Source organism: Chinchilla lanigera, unplaced genomic scaffold (assembly GCF_000276665.1).
Source record: "Chinchilla lanigera isolate Chin_1 unplaced genomic scaffold, ChiLan1.0 scaffold00025, whole genome shotgun sequence".
In the NCBI taxonomy this organism is placed as follows: Eukaryota; Metazoa; Chordata; class Mammalia; order Rodentia; family Chinchillidae; genus Chinchilla; species Chinchilla lanigera.
The window spans coordinates 18238829-18263427 of NW_004955426.1; the positions used below are offsets into that span (position 1 = coordinate 18238829).

General features: G+C 36.4%; 1 protein-coding gene across 2 annotated transcripts in view; it reads right to left on the reverse strand.

Moving 5' to 3' along the window:
- Nucleotides 1-18512, reverse strand: part of Zfr (zinc finger RNA binding protein) — a 58409-nt gene extending 39897 nt beyond the window's left edge. For both annotated transcript variants that reach the window (XM_005386156.2, XM_005386157.2), the window contains exons 1-5: nt 18493-18512; nt 16391-16673; nt 11773-11917; nt 8897-9115; nt 510-757 (exon numbers count right to left, since the gene is read on the reverse strand). In XM_005386156.2, the coding sequence (XP_005386213.1) occupies nt 510-757; nt 8897-9115; nt 11773-11917; nt 16391-16673; nt 18493-18497 (900 nt within the window). In that variant the 5' untranslated portion in view covers nt 18498-18512. The remainder of the gene's footprint in view (nt 1-509; nt 758-8896; nt 9116-11772; nt 11918-16390; nt 16674-18492) is intronic.
- Between the last annotated feature and the right edge of the window lie 6087 nt (nt 18513-24599).

The following is a 24599-nucleotide window of genomic DNA, read 5'->3' on the forward strand; positions in this document are numbered from 1 at the left end:
GGGGCTGGGGATTTAGCTCAGCGGCAAAAGCGCCTGCCTGGCAAGCGCAAGGTCATGAGTTCGGTCCCGGGTACCGGAAAAAAAAAAAAAAAAAAAAAAAAAAAATCCAGGAAAGCTCACATTTCTTATATAAAAATAGCATATTTGCATATTAACTTATAAACTTCTCATTTAAATTAAATCATCTCTAGATTATTCAAGATGTCTAATATAATGTAAATGCTACATACATAGCATTATAAATGCTATACAATATATGTACTTATTATTTAGGGAATAACAAAAAAATTATCTTCAGGACAGATGCAATTTTTCCCTCAAATATATTCCACTCATGGTTAACATAATCTGTGGAACCTGCAGATGCAGAGCTGATTATATGCATGTATTATATAAAAAACAGAAAGAAAATATAAATCATCTTTGTAGATACTAGTATCACAATACCAACCATACTTAATTATAAAAAGTAAACAAGAAAACCATAGTAAAACATACAACATAAGTACCTGTGGTCCAGCGCAGCTGATCTTACAAACATCACAATAGTGAATCTGGGGTGGTTTGGGAGGCTGTTTTGGTTTCAACTGTTTATTCTGGAATGGTGCTTTTTTAGTAAAGGTGGTCCCTGTCCAGGCAGCTGTTGCCGCTGCAGCTGCAGCAGCTGCTGCTGCTTGCTTCTGTTGCTGCTGCTGTTGTTGGTAGTAGGAAGATGCAGCTGAATACACTGCTGCTTCATAACCTGAATAAGATGTACCTTACAAACAAGAAAATAAAAAAATGTTACACAGGGCCAGGGATATAGCTCAGGGGCACAAAGGGCCTGCCTGGCAAGTGCAAGGTCCTGAGTTCGATTCCCGGTAACCCCCTCAAAAGTTATATAGTTATAAAAGGAAAAATTAAATGTTACTTATAAATTTAAATTCAATAAATCTGCCAACAAAGGTAGAGTTACCGGTGTATGTTTACAATAATGTATGTCTGAAAGAATCCAGAAAAATATATTCCATCTATTAAGTCATTCAATGAGTCCTTGGTCTTAAAGAAGCTTACAGTTCAACTGACAGGATATGACAATCATCAACACATGTATCTGGCCTGTTCCCATATTTACCAAATTCAAGTTACATTCGTTTCTTTATTCCCTAAGTGGTTATAGGTGGGCAAAGGGACAGAACCCCCAGTTGCTGTAAGTGTTCTACCACTCAGGAATACTCTGCCTGATTTGTGGTCTCTTGAATGTACACTGCTATACTGAAAGACAAATGACTCACTGTCTCCACTTTATCTACACACAAAGAAAGCAGGAATTGAAAGGGTAAGAGCTAAGATATATGAGGAATTAGAATCATAAGAATTGAGAAATGGGCATATTAAGGAAAGAAGTTATGCAACTTTTGAAAAATACATTCCCAAACTTTTATAGCAAGCTGTTTCACTATGTAAGTGTTTATGAAATTTTAATTAGAAATGTGGTAACAGTCAGGTGTGATAGCACATGCCTGCAGTCCCAGTATGCTGCCCCCTAACCCCATGGTGGTTGAGGCAGGAGGACTGCTCTGAGTTTGGGGCCAGCCTGAACTACATAGCCAGACCCTACCTCAAAAAAGCCAACCCTCCCCCAACTCAAAAACCAAAAATAACAAAGTGTGATAACAGACAAGGAAACACCTGAAATGAATGTAGAAAAAGGCATGTAGACTAAAAAATAGTACTAGGGAAAAGGGCTTAGTAGTAAGAGCACTTGCCTAATATATGTGCAAGGCCCTGAATTCAATCCCTAACACTGTGAAAACAGAAACTGTTTTTAGATTATTACTGATTAGGACCCTGACTTTTACAGAAAATCATGTGTGTTTGTGTGTGTCTATGGCACTAAGTGTAGAATCCAAGGCCTCCTATATTCTAGAGGGGTGCTTTATTACTGAGGGATATTCCCAATTTCTAGGAAATGTTCGTAACAAACATTTATCAAATGACTTTAGTCTTTCTGTATAGAAACTAAAAGTGCCACTTAAATATAATGTATGCAGAGAACAAAAAAAAGGACTAAAAGCAACAGAGGCCAACAGTGCTGGGTGACTAGGTGTTCTAGTTTTTTTAGGGCCCACATAATATGGGAAGCTGTGTGCCAGACACAGTGCAGTTTCAGGAGGAATTATAAAACAGGTGACTACCGATGAGAAAACTGAGCTGGAGAGTGCATGAGGTCTTTTTTAACAATGAGGTAGTTAACCACAAAAATCACCAGGTTAAGCCTACTCTTTACAGTCATCTCTATTTGTGCACAAGTATTTTTACTAATAAAAGGCAAGTTTAATACTAAGATAAAGTATTTTTTAAAAAAAATCCATTAAAAGGAGAGTTAAATTTTCTGGAGCTCTATTAAAGAACAGTTTAAATTCTCCTATAACTACTAGCAAATCAGTGTATGGTTCTAAGCATTGTGGGAAGAAAATAAATATAAGCCTGTGACAATAAATTGTTATGGTTTGTATCTCGATGTTCCCCCAACAGTCTCATGTGCTTATAGGTGGGGTTTTAAAAGATGACTGGATTATGCGGAGTAATGGCTGGCTTTTGGTTAAGAGGTAGAACCTGCTCAAGAGGAAGGTCATTGGACTACTGCCCAGAAGTGCTTATCTCTCTCCACAGATCTTCCCTTCACTCTCTCTGCTTCCCTGCCACCATGACACAAGCAGATTTTCCACTGCTATACCCATATGCCATGCTGTCATGCCTTGCAGTCAGCAGATTATGAACTGAAACCTCTATAAACTGTGAGCCAAAATAAACCTCTCCTTTAAGTTGTGGATGTCATGTATTATGTCTCAGCAACAAGAAAAGTGACAAAGACATTAAGTAAAAGCTCAGTTTTTAAAAAATGAAAGCAGTTTCACTTGAAAAGTATTTTTTTACTAAAAATGCTTACCAACTAGGATGGTGTATCACTAGCACTAAAATACTTCAAAATGTACAATATCAGAAACAAAGGCATACAATTTCAGTGAATCCCTCATGCTATAAGTAACCATCAGCAGGTAGCAATATTCTAGAATTCTTTTTTTTTTTTGAGACATGGTCTTACTATATAGTCCAGACTGGCCTTGAACTCACAGTCCACCTGTCCCTCAGTCTCCTGAGTGCTGGGATTACAGAAGCATGAGCCACCATACCTGATTAGCACTAATTTTTATATAAAAAAGAGCTGAAGCTGGGTGTGGTAGTGCCTGCCTGTAATCCCTACATTCTGGCAGGCTAAGGTAACAGAATACCCAATTCAAACCTACCTGGGGGAATTTAACAAGACCATATCCAAAAATAAAACATTAAAACTGGCTGACGACTGAGCTCAGTGAAAAGGTCCTGGGCTGAACTCCCAGAATGAGGGAGTGAAGGGAAATGAGATAGAGCTGACATCTACAAGGAAACAAATGGGCAAATGCACAAATATTTACAAGTAAAGACAGGTCTCCCTAATGCTGTTTCTAGTTTTTCTTTAATATCAATGGCTTTTTTATACACCAATAACAAAATCACTGAAAAAGACACCAAAGAAAACAAAACAAAAAACCAAAGTCCAGAAATAAACCTAATGAAGGAAGTGAATGATCTCTATAATGTAACAAAAATGACGCAAAAAATTGGGAAGACATCCCATGTTCATGGATTGGAAAAATTAATATCATTAAGATTCCACATTACTCAGTGATCTACAGATTCATTCTTATCAAAAATACCAATGCCATTCATCACAAAAATACAAAAAACATTCCTAAAATTTATATGGAACCATGAAAGTAGCTAAAACAATCCTTAGCAAAATAAAGCTGATAGCATTATAATACTGGACTTCAAAACACCTAATAAAACTACAATAACCAAACTGCACAGTACTATCATAAAAATAGGCCAATGGAAAAGAATGGAGAACACAAAAATAAACCTACATCTTTTACAGTCAACTGATTTTTCTGACAAAGGCAGCAAGAATATACACTGGAAAAAGGAAAATCATTTTTAGAAGGATGTTAAGAAAACTGGATGGCTATTTTCAGAAGAAAATGAAGCCTCTGATTCTCACCATGTACAAAAACTACTCAAAATGGATGAATGATTAAATATAAGAACTGAAACTATGAAACTACTAAAATAATTCATCAGGGAAATACTTCAGGACATTAGCCTGAGAGGCTTTTATAGGTATAATGCTGGAAGTACAGCAACAAAGGCAACAATTGACAAATGGGATTATATCAAAGTAAAAAGTGTCTATACAGCAAAGGAAACCAGCAATAGAGTGAAAAAGTACTTGCCTAGTATGTATGGGCAAGGCCCTGGGTTCCATCCATAGTACCACAGAGAGAAAAAACCAACTACAGAACAGAAGAAAGCACCACTGGTATGTAAGAAAAAATTAGGTTCCTTCTTCAAATGGCTGATTGTGAGCATAAGACAGGGAAAACTCAAAAGTGTATCTCTAATAATTTATAGTGCCAGAAAGGAAAGAAATAGTCAAAGATAGGCCCTGCTCAAATGAGGCGCTGATGTGAATAGCAAGACTCTGTCTCAAACACCAAATAACAAAAAAGGTTGGGTGTGATGTGCCAGCCTCTAATTTCAGTGCTCTGGAAAGCTGCAGCAGGAGGCTGAAGCAAGGGGATCCCAAGTTCAAGCCCTACCTGAGCAATTTTGTGACTGAGATCCTGTCTCAAAATAAAAATTAAAACTGGTCTGGGGATGTGGCCCAGTGGAAAGGTCCTGGGTTCATTTCCTAGTACCACCAAAAAATAAAAATAAGTAAGACGGAAGGAAGGAATCTACTTTACAGAAGAATACCTAAAAGGGTATCTGCAAGTCTGGCATGGTGGTATACACCTATAATCCTAGTATTTCGGAGGCTGAGACAGGAGGATCCCCATAAATTTGAGGTCAGCCTGTGTTACACAGTAATTTCGAGGACAACCCTGAATTATATAGAAAGACCCTGTTATAGTTTATGTCTAGATTTCCCCCCAAAGCCTCAGAGTCATGGGGTGGGCTTCTAGAGTTTTTGATTGATCCATGATCCAATGCTGGGATTACGGGTGTGCTACTCCCACCCTGGGGTGAGAAGCCTGAATACAATATAAGGGATAGAAAGAGGCTTGCTCTCTGCTGCTCCTCCCTTTTTGCTCTTGCTGCTTTTGCTGTCTTCCACTGCCACGAACTGCTGCCCTCTGCCATGTGCCACCCTGCCTTGAAGCCAGCCAAGTATGCACTGAAACCTCCACAAACTGTAAGCTAAACAAACCTTTCCTTCTTTAATTTTGGGTATTGGGTACTTTATCTCAGCAACAAGAGAAACGTAACCAACAGACCCTGTGTCAAAAAAAAAAGTACTTGCAACTACCACCTCAGAAGGCCAGCTATAGCTCAGCAGCACAGTGCCTGGCTGGCAGATACCAGGTGTTGAGTTTAATTCCCGGTACTAAAAAACAAAAACAAAAACAAAAAAAAACAACTACCACCTCAGAAAGAGATTTTCAAAGGATCTAACACCATACCGTAGTTGGGCACCAGTCCCATAAATTTTTAAATTATGAATGGAAAAGGAACTTTTATAAGAGAGCAACCTTGTAGAGGTGACTCTAACAAGTATCAGTAAGGAACAAATGGACATTATTTATTATATGCTCCTGATGTAATGAAAAGTACATATATTCAAGTACTTTTCCTGCCTAAACAGCTGCATGGATCTAAATATAAAAGAATCAACAGATAAATACAGACTGTGAGACAACTTTCGAAAAACACATGCCATGAGAGGCAGGATAAAAGTAGACAGTTGTTCTAGATTAAGAGAAAGTAAGGTATGAAACCAAATATAATCTCTGACCTTTGACTGGATTCTATACTTAAAACAAGCACAAACAGAAATACACCAAAATATAAAGCCAACCCATAAAAGACATTTGTGGACAAATGAGAAAATGTATATATTTGGTAGCATCCATGTTCAAGTCCTTTTTATTATATAGACACTGTGGCTGTGTAAAAGAATATCTGTTCCTTAAAAAATACTTCCTGAAAAATTCAGGGTAAAGTATTTTACCTGTAACTTATAAAATTATTCCCAAACATGGAGATAGATTTTAAGGAAAGGAAAGACAAAGTGTATGTTTCAAACTATTAATAAGTGGTGAAAGTAGTTTAATAGTATATGGATGTTTCATGTACAATTTTTTTCAACTTTTTTTTTTTTTGTCTTTTTTGAGCCAGGGTCTCACTATGTAGTTCAGGCTGGCCTTGAGCTCACTTTGTAGCCCAGACTGGTCTTGAACTCCCAATGATCCTCCTGCATCAGCCTCCCAGAGTGCTGGGATTACAGGTGTGCGCCACCACACCCGGCTTTTTTTTTTTTCTTTCAACTTTTGTTTTGTTTTGTTTTTTGATTTTTTTCTGGTACTGGGAATCAAACTCATGACCTTGTGCTTGCCAGGCAGGCGCTGTGCTACTGAGCTAAATCCCCAGCCCCTTTTTTTCAACTTTTATACAAAATTTTAAATTCCAAAATAAAAGTTTGGGGGAAACCAACCAAAACAATGATATTATCTCTGTACACAGTAATTTAAAAGGGAGATGAAAGCAGTTTACAAAATGGCATGTATAAGACAAGTTCAGGCCAGGTGTGGTGGATCATACCTATCATCTCACCAGCACAAGGCCACCTTGGACTACAGAGTAAGTCCCTGTCTCAAAAAAAAAAGGACAAAAGTTGATTTTTGTAACAAAAACCATGATATTTATATATGTATATTCCCACATACACATATAGGAATATAGTGGAGACGTAAGATAAAATGTGAATGACAACTGGTGTCTAGATATAAAATACCTAATGGTTTAGTTAAAAAAAATGCCTACAGTTTCTAATTCAAAATAATGTACTGCTCATGGAAGAAAGCAGTCAATAAAAAACAGCTATCTTTAAACTGTGTAAGACAAAAATCAAGTAATCTGAGAGAGTTCTTGACACTGTGACTGACTATGTAAGAGAATGTATTTATTCTTAGGAAATACTTTTTGAAGAATTCATAGCAAAGTTCCAGGATTAACTGATTATACCTACATAAAAGAGGGAAACAATAAAAAGAAAATACTTTGGTACTCCTTATTTTGTACACATTCATATGGACATTTTTTACATGTTTTTTTTTAAAGACAGGGTCTTGCTATGTAGTGCAAGCTGGCCTTCAACTTGCATATGTAGCCCAAGCTGGTCTCAAACTTATGATAATCCTCCTACCTCAGCCTCCCAAGTGCTGAGAACAGGTGTGCACCACCACATCTGGCTCATACGGACATTAAAAAAAGCATTCAATCATATTTCAGTTCAATAAGCTTTATTAGTCAACAAAATAGAGGCTGAAAAACTCTATCTGGGAAGTCTTTTTTTGGGGGAGGGGGTCTTGTATGACTAGGAATAACAAATAGTTTCTTAGATTTTAATAAAATATTCCTCTCCTAAATAGGAAACATTTTGAAGAAGGTCTTTACTTTACTTTTTAAGAGACAGAGTCTCATTATGTACTATAGGCTGCCTTTGAACTATGTAGCCCAGGGTAGCCTTGAACTCCCAGCTATCCTCTTGCCTCAGCTCATGAGTGCTGGGATTACAAGCGTGCACCACCACACTCAGCATTATATTTATTCTCTTTTTTTTCTTTATTCTCTACCTTAACCCTCTTTGATAAGGTCCTCATTATTCACCAGCTTACTCAGAGTTCTCATGATGTATTCTTATTCCACTTCATGCCCATGTGTTGTCACAAGTAACTTACAAATCTACTGCAATCTTCCCTTTCTTAAGATACCTGTGGCTCTGTCTCTCTCCATCACCCTCCCTTCCACTGTTTTTGCTGTCTTTGGCCATGAACTGTTGCCTTTTTGCCACGTGCTACCATGCCTTAGAGCCAGCTGATTAAATAAACCTTTATGATTATGGACTGAAACCTCTATAAACTGTGAACTAAACAAACATTTCCTCCTTAAAAAAAAAATTATAAAATAAAAAAAATTTGTGGCATCTCTTGGGCTAATAATATACATACAGTCAAAAAAGCACAGCATACTAGATTTTTCACACACTGACATTTCTGGTCTCATCTCCTAATATTAACCCCCCATATCTTAAATTTCAGCCACAACAGACTGCTGTTCCCAAATACTACTCACCTGCCTAATTCATTAATGTAACCTTAACAACCTGGAGTGAGGGGTAAGAAATATGTGTTTTTGTAATTCAGTAACTAGGCTTTAGGGACCCTAAGTATAACAAAGTATCAACAGGTCAGAATTAAAATTGTCAATGCCCCTTAAAGCCACTATGGAGTAAGATACTACAAAATGAATAAACGCACAATAGTAACAAGCCATATAGTAGTACAAAGCCCAGTGTCTACCAAAAAGTAATGTGTGATTTTAACCACTGCAATATGGTAAACCACCTTAAGTAGAAATTAGCAAGAGTAATGACACGGTAAAGTTTTAGTGATCATACTGCTCTATGAAAAATTGGTTTATCTGTGGCACTCCCTGAGTAATAACCTTGAAATTTTCGAATTCATTTGGAAACAATGATCGTGGGACTAGGTGTTACTTCCTCTAATTAAAATCCTAGGCCCAAGACTCATGACTACTTCCAAATTCCCAAAAAGAACTTTGTAGTCTGCTAAGATCTTCCATTAAAACAACAAAAACTATTTGCAGTATGACCCTTGTCACATTATATACACATATTCAATTAATTCAGTTCTTGCTGTTGAGAATAAGATAAGCTAACTAAAAACTGAGTTTGTAATAAATACCTTTGTAATTTGCTCACTCATTTAATCACAGTTTCCATCAGTCTTACCAGAATAAGTAACTGCTGTAGTACTGTAAGTAGCACTCTGAGTATAGGATGGCACCACAGTAGCCGCAGCTGCTACCGGCTGTACAGTGGAGGACACAGGATAAATGGAGAAAGTAGTGGTAGCTGGACTTGGTGTGGCTGGTTTTATGGCTGTCACTTGTCGAGTTTGCTGGGCTTGAGTATACTGAGTTGCACCTTGGCTATAACCTGCTTTGGGAGCTAAAGTGAGAAAAAAAAAAAGACATCAGAAAATGAGTAAGATTAGTCACTATACTTTTTATAACAATATCCTTAAAAATGAAAATGAGTAGGTGGTTAGCAATGCTAACAATTTCTGTTGGCAAAAAGAAGTAAAATTTATTACGCTTTTCATGTATTTCTAAAATGATATTTTGGAAAAATTTACAATTGAAATAGCCGTAATATATACAACTAGTAGATTAAACAAAAAGATTTTTAGTCAATGTATGTGTGTATTTAGACTAGGCAGTCTACTTCAGAGTTAGGTGTAATGTTAGGAACTGAAAAAAACAGCACCTCAAGCAGGTATTTCAATCCACATTAAACTTTTCAATATTTAATTTCATGGAACTTGTTAATGTACCATTCATTGCATTTTACTGATTTATCCATAGTGAACAATCTAACTCTAATTCACAGGTGCTATTGACTTAATTCTTCAAACATCAATAGCTTGATCACAGCTATTTGCTTCTGTGGTATCAGAGACTGAACCGGTAGCCACATGCATAGCAAGCAATCATTATATCACCCCAGAACGCAGCTCTTCTTAAATAGCTGCCATTAATATATTTGCTAAGCTTTCTGCTGCCTCTGACCACATTCAAAACAATGTATATTTCGAAGAATCTTATGACCCTTATAATCAATTGGTAAATTAATAATCACTTATTCATGGTCACTATAGCATGGAAGTGTTACTTCTGAGAAAGACCAAATATCAGAGGGCCAAACTCATGTTACGCTTAGTTAAAAACCTTAAAACCTTTACCTATATCTATTTATGAAATTTGACCAGAACACATGGATAGACATTATTTTACAGAGAAGAAAGTAATATCCAAGATGTAAATGAGTAAAAGTCACGGTCAGAACTCATGACTAAATCATTATCTTCTGACTCTTAGATAATTCAGCACTTTTAAACACAAGTCTAGACTGCTAATTAACTAGGAAGTTCACTGTAAGTCATACATACAAATCAACAAAGAAACCAAAAAAGGTCAGTCATTATCATTCAAAATACTTTAAAACAACTTTTAACAGCTCCTAAAATCACAGAACTAGAAGTAACCCTGCAGAAACTTGGGTTAACTTCTTCATTTATGGGTAAGAAAAAAAAAAAAAAATCATTTGCCCACACTAGTGGTACAGTCAGTTTGGGAAGTCAGTTCTACTCTCTTGTAATCCAATAATCTACCCACAACCTCTGGCCCTCAATAATAATTAACGGAACTGATTACTTTTCAGACCTCAGAGAGCTTTGTTTTAAAAGTTTTCAAAAAAAAAAAAAAAAAAGTTCTCAATTAGGGCCTGGGCATAGTGGCACACACCTATAGTCCCAGCACTTGGTAGGCTGAGTCAGGAGGATCGCTGGGAGTTTGAGGCCAGCCTGGGCTACGAAGCGAGTTCAAAGCCAGCCTGAACTAACAGTGAAACCCTGTCCAAAAAAAGCCCCATGAAAAAGCCGGGGATATAGCTCAGAGGAACAAGCACCTGCCTGGCAAATGCAAGGTCCTGAGTTCAATTCCAGGTACTCCACCCCACCCCTCTGCAACCAAAAGGCCAAAAAATAAAATAAATAAGTAAATAAATAAATATTTAAAAAGTTCTCAATTAAATCTATGTGAAAATCCCACATTTTAAAGACTATAAATATGAAGGCTTCTTCGTAATTCAAACACTTCCAGCATTTAAAGATGAGAAAAAATCAGGCCATTAAAGAAGACTCCACTGGCTACCAAATCAGTCAGCAATACATAATGTTTTGAGAATTTTTGGTAAAGAAAAGAATGTGCTCAGAAGTTATGCCCACAGCTTCTTTTTTTTCAGTTACAGTTATTTCAGCAAAATGGTTAAAGACAACAAATTGAGTATATTTCCAAGAGAAAGGGGTTTGATTATGAATGCTTTCATAAACTGCTACTTTGTGATTCAAAGGAATGCTAGTAGTTGATCATATATGGGTAAAACCTGACTTTCCACACTACTGTCATGCCTGACCTAAGAGAGACCCTCTCAGCAAATGTGTTGCCCTCCATAAACAGGAAACTACTATAGGGCCATGCTGCCCTCAGCTAGGACAAGACATACAATCTCCCCAGTACCAGGAAACCTAGTATTATCTACACATCTGCACTGACTGTTCTGGGAACATCAACCCCAAACATTCCATCCAGATTCCTTGGAATTATAATCCCATACCCTTTTAACCTCTCCTCTGGCCAGCTGCTGAAATCTCAAGTCTGTCTGCACCAGACAGAATAAATCCAGACTTTTGCTTACATAAAGCTTGTGTCTGGGTGGTTTCTTATGCATCATTGATAACAATAATGTATAACATAATGATTTTAGATACATTTGGAAGCTGATCTTCATTATAAAACACCCTGAAACAGCATGGTAGCATATGCCTGTGATTCAAGCACTCTGGAAGGCTGAAGCAGGAGGATGGAAAGTTCAAGCTCACTAGGAAATCACATGACTTAACATGACATACTAAAAAAGAAATACATAAACAACTTAGATGGGTGAGGAAGTAGCCCAATACAAAAACTCTCTGTTCAACTCCCAGGCAAAAACCAAACAACCCTGAACAATAGTTTATAATAATAAAACTGTGTGTTAAAACCTACCTGTCTGGTAGTAGGTTTCCGCAACTGAAGGCTGAGGTTGGGCAGCAGCAGCTACAGCAGCTGCAGTTGCTGTTGGCTGTTGGTAGTACTGCTTACTATCGTAAGCTACAGCAGGAGCTGTGGATCTTACATATGAGTATGAGTCCTAAAGAAAAGGAAAAAAAAAACAAACAAAACTTCGCTGTTGACAGGAAAAAAAAACTCCTTACTATTTATAAAAATAATAAAGGAAAACAATTCAGAAGTTTCTCAGACCTAGGTAAAACAATCACTCAATATAGAAGAGATTCACTCCGGACTGTATCAAAATCAAGAGCACTTCAAGCAGTATGTTAAATTTCTGAAGAAAACACCCATGGGTTTGGGAGTCTAGCTTAGTGGTAGAACTCATGCCAGTACAGGAAGGCCTTCAGCTGAATTCCCAACAAAACAAAACAAAACACAAAACAAAACAATTCTCCCATAAACACCTGTGCTATTAAACTTTGTGATTATTCCTGCTTTCTTTCCTTTCTTTCTTTTTTTGGCCTTTTTGAGACAGGGTCTCGCTATGCAGCTCAGGCTGGCCTTCAGCTCACTTTGTAGCCCAGGATGGCCTCGAACTCTCAACGATCCTCCTGTCTCAGCCTCCCAAGTGCCGGGATTACAGGCGTGCACCACCACACCGGGCTTCTTTTCATTACTTCAAAGATTCAGTGAATTCTGAGTCAAGTGAATTTTGACATTGTAAAAAGGAGGGGTGAGAAGGCACACAGGTGGAAAGGCTGAAGAAGCAGGTAAGGCCCAGAAAATAGTGGGTTTCACAGAACATTATTTAAAACAACAAAAATTTACTGGGTCTCTGGGCATAATGAAACAACCAACATCAAAACAATGCCAAATTTAGTAATTTAATAGCAAATATTAATATTGTTGATTTAAATTTCAAGTTCCTAATTCACTAAGTGCCTAGGTTTTAGAAAGAATATAGAAAAACTGGATAAAGTTCAGAAAGACCAAAGTTTAAAAGACAAAAATAGGTTAAAGAAATTAGGATCAAATTTAATTAAATAAGGTGCAAAAGCAATTTTTTCAAAGTTAATACTATAATGAGAATTTACAATTCCTATGAGACCAAAAGATATACCTAGATGAGTAAGAGCATGAAAATTTTTTGTTATATATAAAAATCACTGTGACAGTATAAATGTATAGGTAACAAGATTTCCATCTTTGGTAAGCTTCAAGAAAATATGTAATGTATTTGTCCTAATAGCTTAGCCTCAAGATCCTGAAAATAAGACGTATCTATGTTTCAAATTAATACATAGTTCACTCCACCAAAGGTCAAAAACTTGGAGTATAATTAAAATATTTAACCAGTAATCCATATGAAACTTTTAAAAGCTAAACAAAAGCCACCCCCCACACTGGCACAAATAGGGTAAAATGGCAAGGGAGAAATACAGAAAATTCATTTCAAGGAAACTTAGTACTTAGACTATGTCCCCCAAAATACAAATACTTGGGGCTGGGGATTTAGCTCAGTGGCAAAGTGCCTGCCTGGCAAGCGCAAGGTCGTGAGTTGATACCTGATAGCGGAAGAAAAACAAACAAACAAACAAAATACAAAAGCTCATTTACTCTACTCTATCATTACAGGTGTATTTTATTTTTATTTATTTATTTAGTGGCACTGGAGAATGAACACAAGGACCACTGGGGTTCATTCATTTTCTTTCTTTCTTACTTACTTACTTAGAATTTTGAGATAGCATTTCACTAAGTTACCAGGTTGGGCTTGAATTTGTGATATCTCTGTCTCAGCCTAAGTAACTGGGATTTACAGACATGTACCACCTTGCTTGGCTACAGGTTTTATTTTTTTTTCAAACTTTAAACTTACGGGTACATTTTGCATATACGATTTTGACCTGTTTGTCAGATAGTTTGATTCCTCTGTTTTTTCCCCTAGTCTTCTCTCTTCCCTTCAACCACTTTTCCCCTATTTACAAGGCTTTGTTTCCACTTTATTGTTTTTTTGGTTTTGTTTTTAGAGACAAGGTCTCACTTTGTAGTCCAGGCTGGCCTTGAACTCAAAGCAACGTTGCTGCTGCCTTAGCCTCCCAAGTACTGGGACTACAGGCATGTGCCACAACACCTGGCTGTTCTTTTTTTTTTTTTTTTCTTTTCCCTTTCCCCTCCCTAGTTCCCCTTTCCTTTTGAATAATTTCTTCCCATTTCACAATATCTACTGTATATTTTGGTCCTTATTTACTCTTTCAAAAATTTCTCATACTAGAGAGATAATACAGTATTTACACATGTGAATTTGATTCATTTCACTGAAGAGGATGGTCTCAAATTGTACCCATTTACCTAGAAATGTCTCAAGTTTATCCTTCTTTATGACCGAATAGTACTTCATTGTTTTAAAAAAAAAAACCCATCTTTTTTATCCATTCCTTGGATGATGGGCATCTGGGTTGTTTCCAAGATTTGGCTATTACAAATTGTTCTCTATAAACACTGGTGTGCATCTATTGCTGTGGTATGATGTTTTTTAATTCTTCTGGAAAGATACCTAGAAGGGGAATAGATGGGTCAGATAGGACCTCTAATTCTAGTTTTGAGGAATCTCCAAGGTGGCTGCACTAGTCTACATTTTCACCAACAGTGGAGAAGGGTTCCTCTTCTCCACAGCCCCTCCAACATTTGCTTAGTTGATTTCCTGATGATAGTCATTCTTTCTGGAGTGAGATGGAACCTCAGCATTGTTTTTAACTTTTTTTGAATGATTATCCAGCCATTTTTTCTGGAGTGAGATGGAACCTCAGCATTGTTTTAAATTTTTTTTGAATGATTATTCTTGACTTAAGAAAGTATTTTTGTTTTATTCCTTTGTGTGTGTGCGTGCGCACGTGCACACTGGTGCTGGAAAGTGAACCCCGGGCCTTATGCATGCAAGAGGTATACCACTGAGCCACATCCCCAGCCCCCTCAGCATTGTTTTAATTTGCATCTCTTGAATAACCAGTGATGCTGAACATTTTTTCATATATTTATTTCCTTTCTGTACTTCTTCACCTGAGAAGTGAGTAGTCATCTCAGATGCCCATTTTTAGATTTGATCTTTAGATTGGGGGAGGGGGTGGTTCTGATTTTTTCAATTTAAGTCTTTTGTCTCAAGACAACTGGTTAAAATATTTCCCCACTCTGTGGGTTGTCCTTTTACTCTGTTGGTGATGTTTTTTTGCTGCACAAAGCTTTTTAATAGGCGGAGATCCCAGTTGTTGATTCTTTTTATTATTTCCCGTACAACTGGGGTTTTGTTCATGAAATCTTTGCCTATACCTATTTCTTCAAGAGTTCTGCTATTTTTCTCTTCCAGCTGACTTAGTGTTTCTGTCTGAACATTTAGATCTTTGATCCATTTCAATTTTAGTTTTGTGTATGGTGATAGACATGGGTCTAGTAGTTTTTGGCATGTAGAAAGTCAGTTTTCCCACTATCATTTATTAAAGAGGCTATCGTTCTTCCAGTCAAGGTGTTTGGCTGCTTTGTCAAAGAGAAGGGGCTCAATGTGTTTGGAGTTGTTTCTACATCTTCTAATTTGTTCCATTGATCCTCAAGTCTGGTTTCTTTGCCATGCTGTTTTTAATCCCAGTAGCTCTGTAATATAATTTCATGTCAGTGGTTATGATGCCTCTGCCTTGCCTTTGTTGCTGAGAATTACTTTTGTTATTCTAGGTCTCTTCTGGTTCCCAAGGAATTTTAGGAATGTTTTCTGTAGTTCTGTGAGGTATGCTAATGGTATTTTGATTGGGATTGCATTAAATCTGTACAACTATTTGGGACTATGGCCATTTTCACTATGTTGGTTCTTCCTATCCATGAGCAGAGGATATCTTTCCATTTTCTGATATCCTCTTCAATCTTCTTTTTCAGAGGTACTGTAATTTTCAGTGTAATACTACACTATACCAACAGAGCCAAAGATAAAACCCACATGATTATCTCAACAGATGCAGAAAAAGCATCTGACAAAATCCAATTTTTATTCATAATAAAAACTACAGAAATACATGGTCTTTACCTCAATCTGATACAAGCCATCTATGACAAATCAACAGTCAACATATTAGATGGACAAAAGCTGAGAATTTTCACTCTAAAAATCAGGAACAAGACAAGGATGTCCACTATCACACTCTTATTCAATATGATTCTGGTAATATTAGACAGAGCAATTAGACAAGAAAAAGAAATAAAAGGAATAAGGGTAGGAAAGGAAGAAATTATCATTATTTGCAGATGACATATTTTACATAGAAGACCCCAAAAACTACACCAAAAGACTTGTAAGATTTAATAACCAAATTTAGTAGTGTAGCTGAATGCAAAATCAACATTCAGAAATCAATAGCATTCCTGTACACAAACAACAAACTCACTCAGAGAAAAGTCAGGGAAACAACACCCTTTAAAATAGCATCCAAAAAAATGAAATACTTAGGAATCAACCTACAGATATACTTTAGAAGATTCAACATTGAAAAATATTGGATCAGGCATTATATTATACACTGAGAGGCCACTAAACTTACAGGTAAAGGCTACTGAGACTATGTTTTCTTACCTGGTAATTTTGTGTTGTAGCCGGCGGTGGTGGTGGTGGTGCTTCTTGTTGTCTCTGGGTATAACCATAGTCAGTTGCTGAATGTGCAGTAGGGTAGCCTCCATAAGCAGCAGCTGTTGCAGCAGCTGCAACTGCTACTGGTGCGGGTCTGGCAACTGCAACTGTGGCTGCTGCTGGTGCATAGGCAGCAGTAACTGTGTGGGCAGCTACTGGAGCCTGATGGACAGTGTAGCTAGCAACTGTAGTTGGATGAGAATAGGCTACACCAGAAGCTGGCTGCTGGCTATATTGTGAAGTAGAAGAATATAATAGAATGACTTTAAAATCAAGGAGTTAAATCAACTCACAGTTATTTAACAAACCAAAAGTACATTTGCAAATAATATAATCATGGACTACAAAAGGCCAAGTATTTGAACTGAACAAAACTTTTAATCTTCATTTTGTTAATCACAATACTTTATATCACTGATTAAGTTGCAAAGCATGGAGAACAAACTGGAATAAGAAACTATACTAAGGGGGAAAAACTGACCAAATTACAAATTTCAAAGTACTTTTTTGTATAAATTCTGTATTATAATTTACCTTTAAAAATCTTAGCCAAAATAATCTTATTTTAACCCATTAACAGAAAAAATTTAAGGTAAAAACTATAAACTAGTTAATAAGGAATATTTCTGCTGCTCCGAATCAGTGGTTCTCAATTAAGGGGGATTTTTACAAACGTGAGACATCTGGCCAAATCTATAGTTTTTGTTTTTTTGTCTATGGGGACTGAACTAGGGCCTGAGCATGCTAAAGCATACCATCACTGAATTGTACTTCCAGCCATGGAGATAGTTTTGATCATCAAACTGCAGGGAGGGTGATGGTAATGCATGCTACTGGCATTTAGTGGGTAGAGGCCAGGGATACTGTTAGTCATCTTCAAATACACAGGACCCCTTACACACGAAGAATTACATACAGTATATATCAATGGTGCTGAGGTTGGAGTAGTCCTGTTCTAAGGTAGAACTTACAAAAGAATATTATTTTTCTCTTAAAAATATAATAGCACAAAAAATATAATGGTAGATATTGTAAAAGGACACCTAAATCGGATGCTTTTCAATCATTACCATTTAAACCTCAAAAGCAAAAACACTGTACATAATAGTAATCAAGTTTCTATCTTAAATTCTTAGAATTTTTAATTTTAGCCTTTTTTAAAATTCTCTTTTTAATAAAACCACCATTCTATCATTCTACTCAGAATAATACTGAGTAGATCTGTACGACCAAATCCACACTGCCCAAAAGATAAATCATGAGTAGGGTTACAGGACCGCCAGAATAAAGTTTTCTTTGAACAGAGCCTGTGTTACAGCACATGGGGGTTAGTACACCAAGGCAGCCTCTCTAAACCAAACCCTATTTTAACTTTTAAATCAAGAATCTATGTCACATAAAACTAAAGGCCTACAGGTATTAACATATAAAAGTACATTTATTATTCAAGATTCTCTGAGAAACTTACAATACCAGTTGCCAAGGCTATGTTACCATGGCAGTAATGCTTTCTAAAACAAAGGAGAGCCCCAACAGTTATTCAGCTGGCAAATTTTAGCTGACCACAAGCTTAAATATGAGCTGACAATTAAAAATAGCTAAGCGGGAAAAAATAAAATCCAAAACAAAACAGAACTGACATAAGCTGAAGTGGCATCAAGAAACTAGAATATCTGATTCATCAATTACAGTGCAGGGTATTCTGTACTTAGTGTACACGATACCACAGAAATACAGGATACAGGGCTGAAGCTATAGCTCAGCGGCACAAGCGCGTGCCTGACAAGCACAAGGTCCTGAGCTGGATTCCCAGTACCAATAAAAATAAATAAATAAATAAATAAATAAATAAATAAATACATACAGGATACAATTAAAACTTTAGATCATCATTTTAATTATATTAAAACACTGATAAACTAGCATGCATTCAGAGGGAATCAATATAAAGCTTATAGATACAGGTTTTATTTCACATGAAAGTGTAGGGCCTGAGGAAAGTCAGTCTAGAAAACGTGATAGCTGCCTTCCAAAAAGAAGACACTTACTCCATGCTGCTCCAGAGAACAGAACTAGAACCAACAGATGGAAGTTACAGGGTGGCAGATTTCAGTCCAATATGAAAAAGAAAACAAAAAACAAAAAACAAAAACAAAAAACTTAGAATCCAAAGAATGGAATTCAAAGAAACTTGTAATTTCTATTTGGATGAGATTTCCATATTTTTGATATAAAAGTAGCTAACATTTTCTACACATATACCAATTATAGGAGGAAAAGGGAAGTTTACATTTTATTTTTTTTTAAGTTAACATTTTAATACAGGTAAATTTTCTATCAACATTTTTCTATGGACTCCCACTTTCTTAAGAAAACATGTTAATAACAAGTTATATTCCTGAGTAAACTCTTAGACCCCAGAAAAAGAACTGTATCTAAAACAAACATATATAATGTCTTAAAAATTGTAGTAAACATTTAAATAATAAAGATTTCACACATCCAGACGACATGTTTAGTTATATAAAAATTCAGATAGTCTTGGATTCTTATACAGTTGTCCCTTGGTATTTGTGCATGACTGGCTTCAAGACTCCTCAGGGTTAACAAGTCCAAGGATGCTCAACTCTTTTATATAAAATGGTGTACTTTTTGCATATAACTTATATACATCCTCCAGCATACAGTAAATCATCTCCAGGGTACTTATAGTGGTTATATAATGGAAATGCTATGTAAATGGTTATATACTGCTCAGGTGATAAAAAAAAGCATGCACAGGTTTAGAACAGATGCAATTTTTTTCAAATATTTTCAATCATTCCACTGTTTTTTCTCCAGTCTATGTCATTTCTTGTTCCCTAATACTTATTCTAGAGGGTTAAAAAGCAGGTAGAAATAGAGTATAAGTGTCAACTCAACTAAGCCAGCAATACGATTTATACTGCCTCTGATCCTAACCTTGATCCATGTGACCCAGGAAGACTAAATGCTCTGGTTTATGCCTGCTGCCCCAGTGCAATAGTATTATTCACAGCATTCTCATGTCTTAGTTTGAACAATAATACAGTCACTCTTCCCAGGAGCCTTAAAAAAAGATGCCAGTACAATTACGAGCTACTGTGTATACACCTTTAGCGTTATCTAACCAAAACTGACTCCACATAGTCAAGTTCCTACTCACCACCTGCACCAAAACCTTAACCTCTACCAAAGCATTAAGAAGAAAGATAATCCAGTGCCAATTAACTGGGCCACGGACTGAGAAGCTGATTGCGATACAAAATAATGATTTCCAGCACTTGGGAGGGTGAGGCAGGAGGATCATTGTGAGTTTGAGACCAGCCTGGGCTACAAAGTGAGCTCAAGGCCAGCCTGAACTGCATAGCGAGACGCTGTCTCAAAAAAAGACCAAAAAAAAAAAAAAAAAAAAAAACCACAAAACACAACCCAAAACAACAACAACAACAAAAAATAATGATTCTCTCATTGGTTATCCTAAATCACCTGAAAAATTCTCAATTCCAAATATCCTTAGAAAAGCGATACACACATATATACACACACACAGAGATATGATATACTGATGAACAGATTAAAAGTCAATTAAAAATATCCAGTGACTAAGTGAATTTACTTTTTTACAATTCAGGTCAACTGGTAATAGTGTAGCTCAGTGGTAGGGCATTAGCTTAGCATTATGTGAACAAGAAGCTCTGAGTTGGATCCTTAGCACCAGGAGGGGAAAGGTAGTGGTAGGAAAGAAAGAAAATAAAATTCAGGTCAAACTAAATTCAAATCAGTTCATGCAAATAGTCATAGTTCAAACAGTTCACATATCAAAGCTTTTGTCTAGTTAGGAATACTAAAATAAAAGGTGTAAATTATCTCCTGATTAAAACAGCACACGAAATAAGTAAAAATCCAAATCTTGTGCCATAAAAGTAATTTGTGAAATATGAAAAGACTTTAAATTACTAAACATTCAATAGAGCAGGAGCTTCTATTTGGATCATCTTTTTTCTGGATAATCTTCTTTGTATATAAATAAAATCTAATCAGACAGTTTTACACTGAGACATGCTAAATAATAAATCTTTAAACAAACTAAGAAATAATTTACGTAAGAAAGGTTTGGAAATACTTCAAGAACCAGACATAAAAGAAGATCACATCTTTTGATGAAAAAATGGAAAAGAGGCTATTTTGGGAATTACAGATCTTCCAGGCTGCCTTTTTGTTTTTTGACCCAGGATCTTACCCTGTAGTTCAGGCTGGCTCTGAACCCTTGGGTGATTCTCCTCAGTCTCCTGAGTGCTGGGATTGCAAGTGTGTGCCACCATACCCGCTTAAAGACAACCAAAAAGCCAAGTCTTTTTAAAAAGCCTACTATAAACTGCAAAATAAATAAAAATGATCCTGTGAGAAAGGAGTATCTCAAGACAATAGACAAGAATTTTCAAAAAACACTAACTTGTATCTATAGAAGAACTTAACACTAGTTAGAAGTCTAGGAGGCCAGTAATATCCAACAAGAAGGAATTCTAGGGGAAAAGAAATAAAATAATTCAGAAAATGTTCCACTCCTAAAACGAAGTAAATTTTTCAAATTCAATGGTCTTACAAAGTACAAAACAGAATGCAAGAATCAAACTTGGAGATACAGTGTTTCATTATCTCAACCCCCCCAAAATTCAGTTCTCCAGAGGGGGAAAAAAAAACCTAGTCACACACAACAAAATGAAAATTACATTTCTTACACTAATCATTGGTAGACATTATGTCACGTCTTCAAAATTCAAGGGAAAATGGTAGTTAATGTAGAATTTTGTACATGGTCTAAATATGGGGGCAGAATAAAGGTATTTTATACATTCAAGGAGTGGAGTTTCTTACATTCTATACAGCTTTTCTTAAAAAATTCCATGAAGATATACTCCAGGGTACAAAAAACCCCCAAGGAAATGAGATCCTTCAAACAGTACAGAAAGATGTAACTGTATGTCAGCAGCTATGAAACAGATACAGACATCAATGGTTTAGACTGCAATCAGAGGAACACCAGAAGCATCTGAAAGATGTTCACAAGACACAGAATTAGACAGAACAGACAGGGGACAGAGAATCTAAAAATTGTAAAATATAATCAAGTCAGTGTCAACAAGGTTTATTTTTAAAAAAAAGGTAGTAAAAGATTTCATGAAACATGAAACTATTCAAGATATGATCCTAGTAGAAGACTTTACAGTTGGGCAATTAGTTGCAAAAAAGGAAAAATCTATCTGAATTTGAGCCTACTTAGACCTACTTAGATTTTCTATTAAAGTGGAATACTTGGCTCCACAGTAAATACTATTTGCACAATCATAATAATGAAATAATTTTTGCTTTCAAGTTTTAGAATCAATCTGAATTACAGAAGATAAACTATGATTACACAATACAACATAAACATATTACAAGTAAAACTATAGCAATAAATTGAGGGCTGGGATATGGAAAGTGAAGCAAAGGAAAAGCATTTCGAAGATTACTCAAGTAGAGAAGCTAGGCATGGTGGAGCATGCCTGTAATCCCAGCACTTGGGAAGCTAATGCAAGAGGATTGCTACAAGTTTGAGGCCAGCCTGGGCTAAATGGTGAGTCCAAGGCCAGCCTAAACTACACAGCAGCAAGACCTTGTCTCAAGAACAAAACAAAGCAAATTACTGAAGTAGAGAGTACTGAGTTCCTGTTTATCTTTGACCGAAGTAAATGGAGTTTATTGTCTAAGGAAAAAATAGCCTATCACTCAATTTGGGAAGAGGAAAAATAAGCAAGAGAGTAAAAAGAAGTCTTAAATTAACTACACAGAGGTGGCAAATACCAAAAGAAACATATTATTCAGTGATATGGACATTAATAACAGAAGAAAGGAAACTACAATGCACTAAAGGCAGAGTTCTTTGGGAAGCAGAAGTCCATATACTACAGCAGTTTTAAAATGTGATCCAAGAACCCCTAAGATCTTTTCAGGGGTCCATGACATCCTCCCATTTGCAATTACACATCTATTTGCATAAAGCTAACCCGGCTTCATAAATTTTAACCCATTTTACTGCAACAGATTCAATGCAGATTTCAGAATCGAACAGTCTTAAGATATAATCAATTTGTAAAAATGTAAAACAATGCTTCTTATCTCACTACTTCTTGGAATTTATTTTTTATAGGTATTTTTGTTAACATGTAATGCTTTTATTCTCATTTTTAATCATTTAGTAAGTACCTTTGAAGTTTAACTGTTGAAACAAAAGCCCTTCAAGATATTGTCAGAGGAGTCCTAAAACCAAAAAGTTTGAGAATGGCATTTTGTAAAACAGCCTATTAACTTGGAGTTGTAATAGTGCCGCAGCATTTACTTTCCTGCTATTACCTCTCTAAGGAAGTTTCCTGCTGGGCATGGTGGCACACGCCTGTAAGCCCAGCACTCTGGAGGCTAAGCCAGAGGAAACTTTCCTTCTATTATGTAACAGAGAAAATAAACTACTTAGTTTACTAACAAAAAACTCATTTATGGCAAAGTACGGTTTATAATTAATAATAGACACCTATCAGTTAATTTAAACTCTAAAATATAATATGCAGAGCCGAAGCATAAACCTAAGCAGTGTGGCCCCAGTGTAATCACATTTAAAATCCTCAGGACATAAGTCTGGGTCCACAGGACCCCATCCCCTATTTTTCTACTGTTAATTTTACTTTAGCATTACAGTAGCTGGCTGTGCATTTCAGCACCTTTCCCTGAGGGATACAGGAAGCAATGGATGTGTTTACCCACTTGGTATAACAAATGGCAAGGAGTGTGCACCTGTGCAAAAGAGGCTCTGGGCCCACCTTTATGCTCAGCAACTGGTTTTGGTATGTTTACCTGAGCATCACAGAGGGTCCAACAGACCCACACAATTCCAGAATTCGTTAAAAATAAGTCTCCTTTTGATTTTTCTGGTACAAGTACCCAATTCAGCACAGTGGCACATGAAAAACCTGATTTCCAACTTTTGGAGGAGGTCAAAAGTGAATCATCAGATTACTTGTGCATGGATAATAAAGATGATCCATTATGGTAAAATACATGCTTTCATAACAGAAGACTGGTGTGGGTGGATGATGATGATGATGATAACTTTGACACTAGCCATGTGAGCCAAGTTCCTGTGAGAGTGAAATGGAGTAAGAACTGACTGATGCAGACACAGGGAATGCAGACCTCCTTAATTCAGATGACAAATAAAATGGCAATGTGAGTACATATTTGCTCTTGGCAGAGGTGAAATGTATTGGACAGAATGTTAGCACTGCCATTTGGTGTTGGAAATTTTAACAGCTGGTATGCTACAAGATGCTGTGAAATACACAAAGGCTGAAATGCAAGTAAAATGTTCTGTATGCACCAATAGCCATATTCAAAAATGTATTTATTATGATAGCTAACTGGCTGAACTGAAAGCATGCATATAGGTCTGCTGTACTTGGCACAGATTTCTTATGATGATTTCAGGAATGTAAAAGACTTATGGAAAAGCAATGAGTCAAAATGTCATAAAAATTCTTGCCCTTATAGATGTGAAGACTTATTGTGCATTCATTTTAGGCATTTACCCTGGAACTCAGCCATCAGGTCCTTATTTGTATAGTAATAAATGGAATGATGTTGTGAACAGACTTGTTGCTCCCATCTCCCAAACTAATTGGAATGTGACATTCGACAGCTGGGTTACTGGTTTCAAGTTGATGTTACATTTGCTAACAGAACACAAGTTGACCAGGGCAGGAACTGTACACAGCAACAAAGCAGAAATTCCAAATGAAATGCTGCAATTTCAAAACAGAGAACTATATATAGCACAGTCTTTGAATTTCAGAAAGATATAACACTGGCCTCTTATATAGCAAAGAAAAGCAAACTGGTAGTGTTGACGTCAACATTTTACCATGACAGAAATATTAACATAAAAATTTTGACAAAATGAAGCCTGAGATGGAATCTTTTACCTTTCAACAACACAAGCAAAGGCAGAGTAGATGCTACTGATGAGTTATGCAGCAATTATGATGTCACTTGAAACAAAGCATTTACCAATGGTTGTTTTACTCTATCTTAAATGTGTGGCATA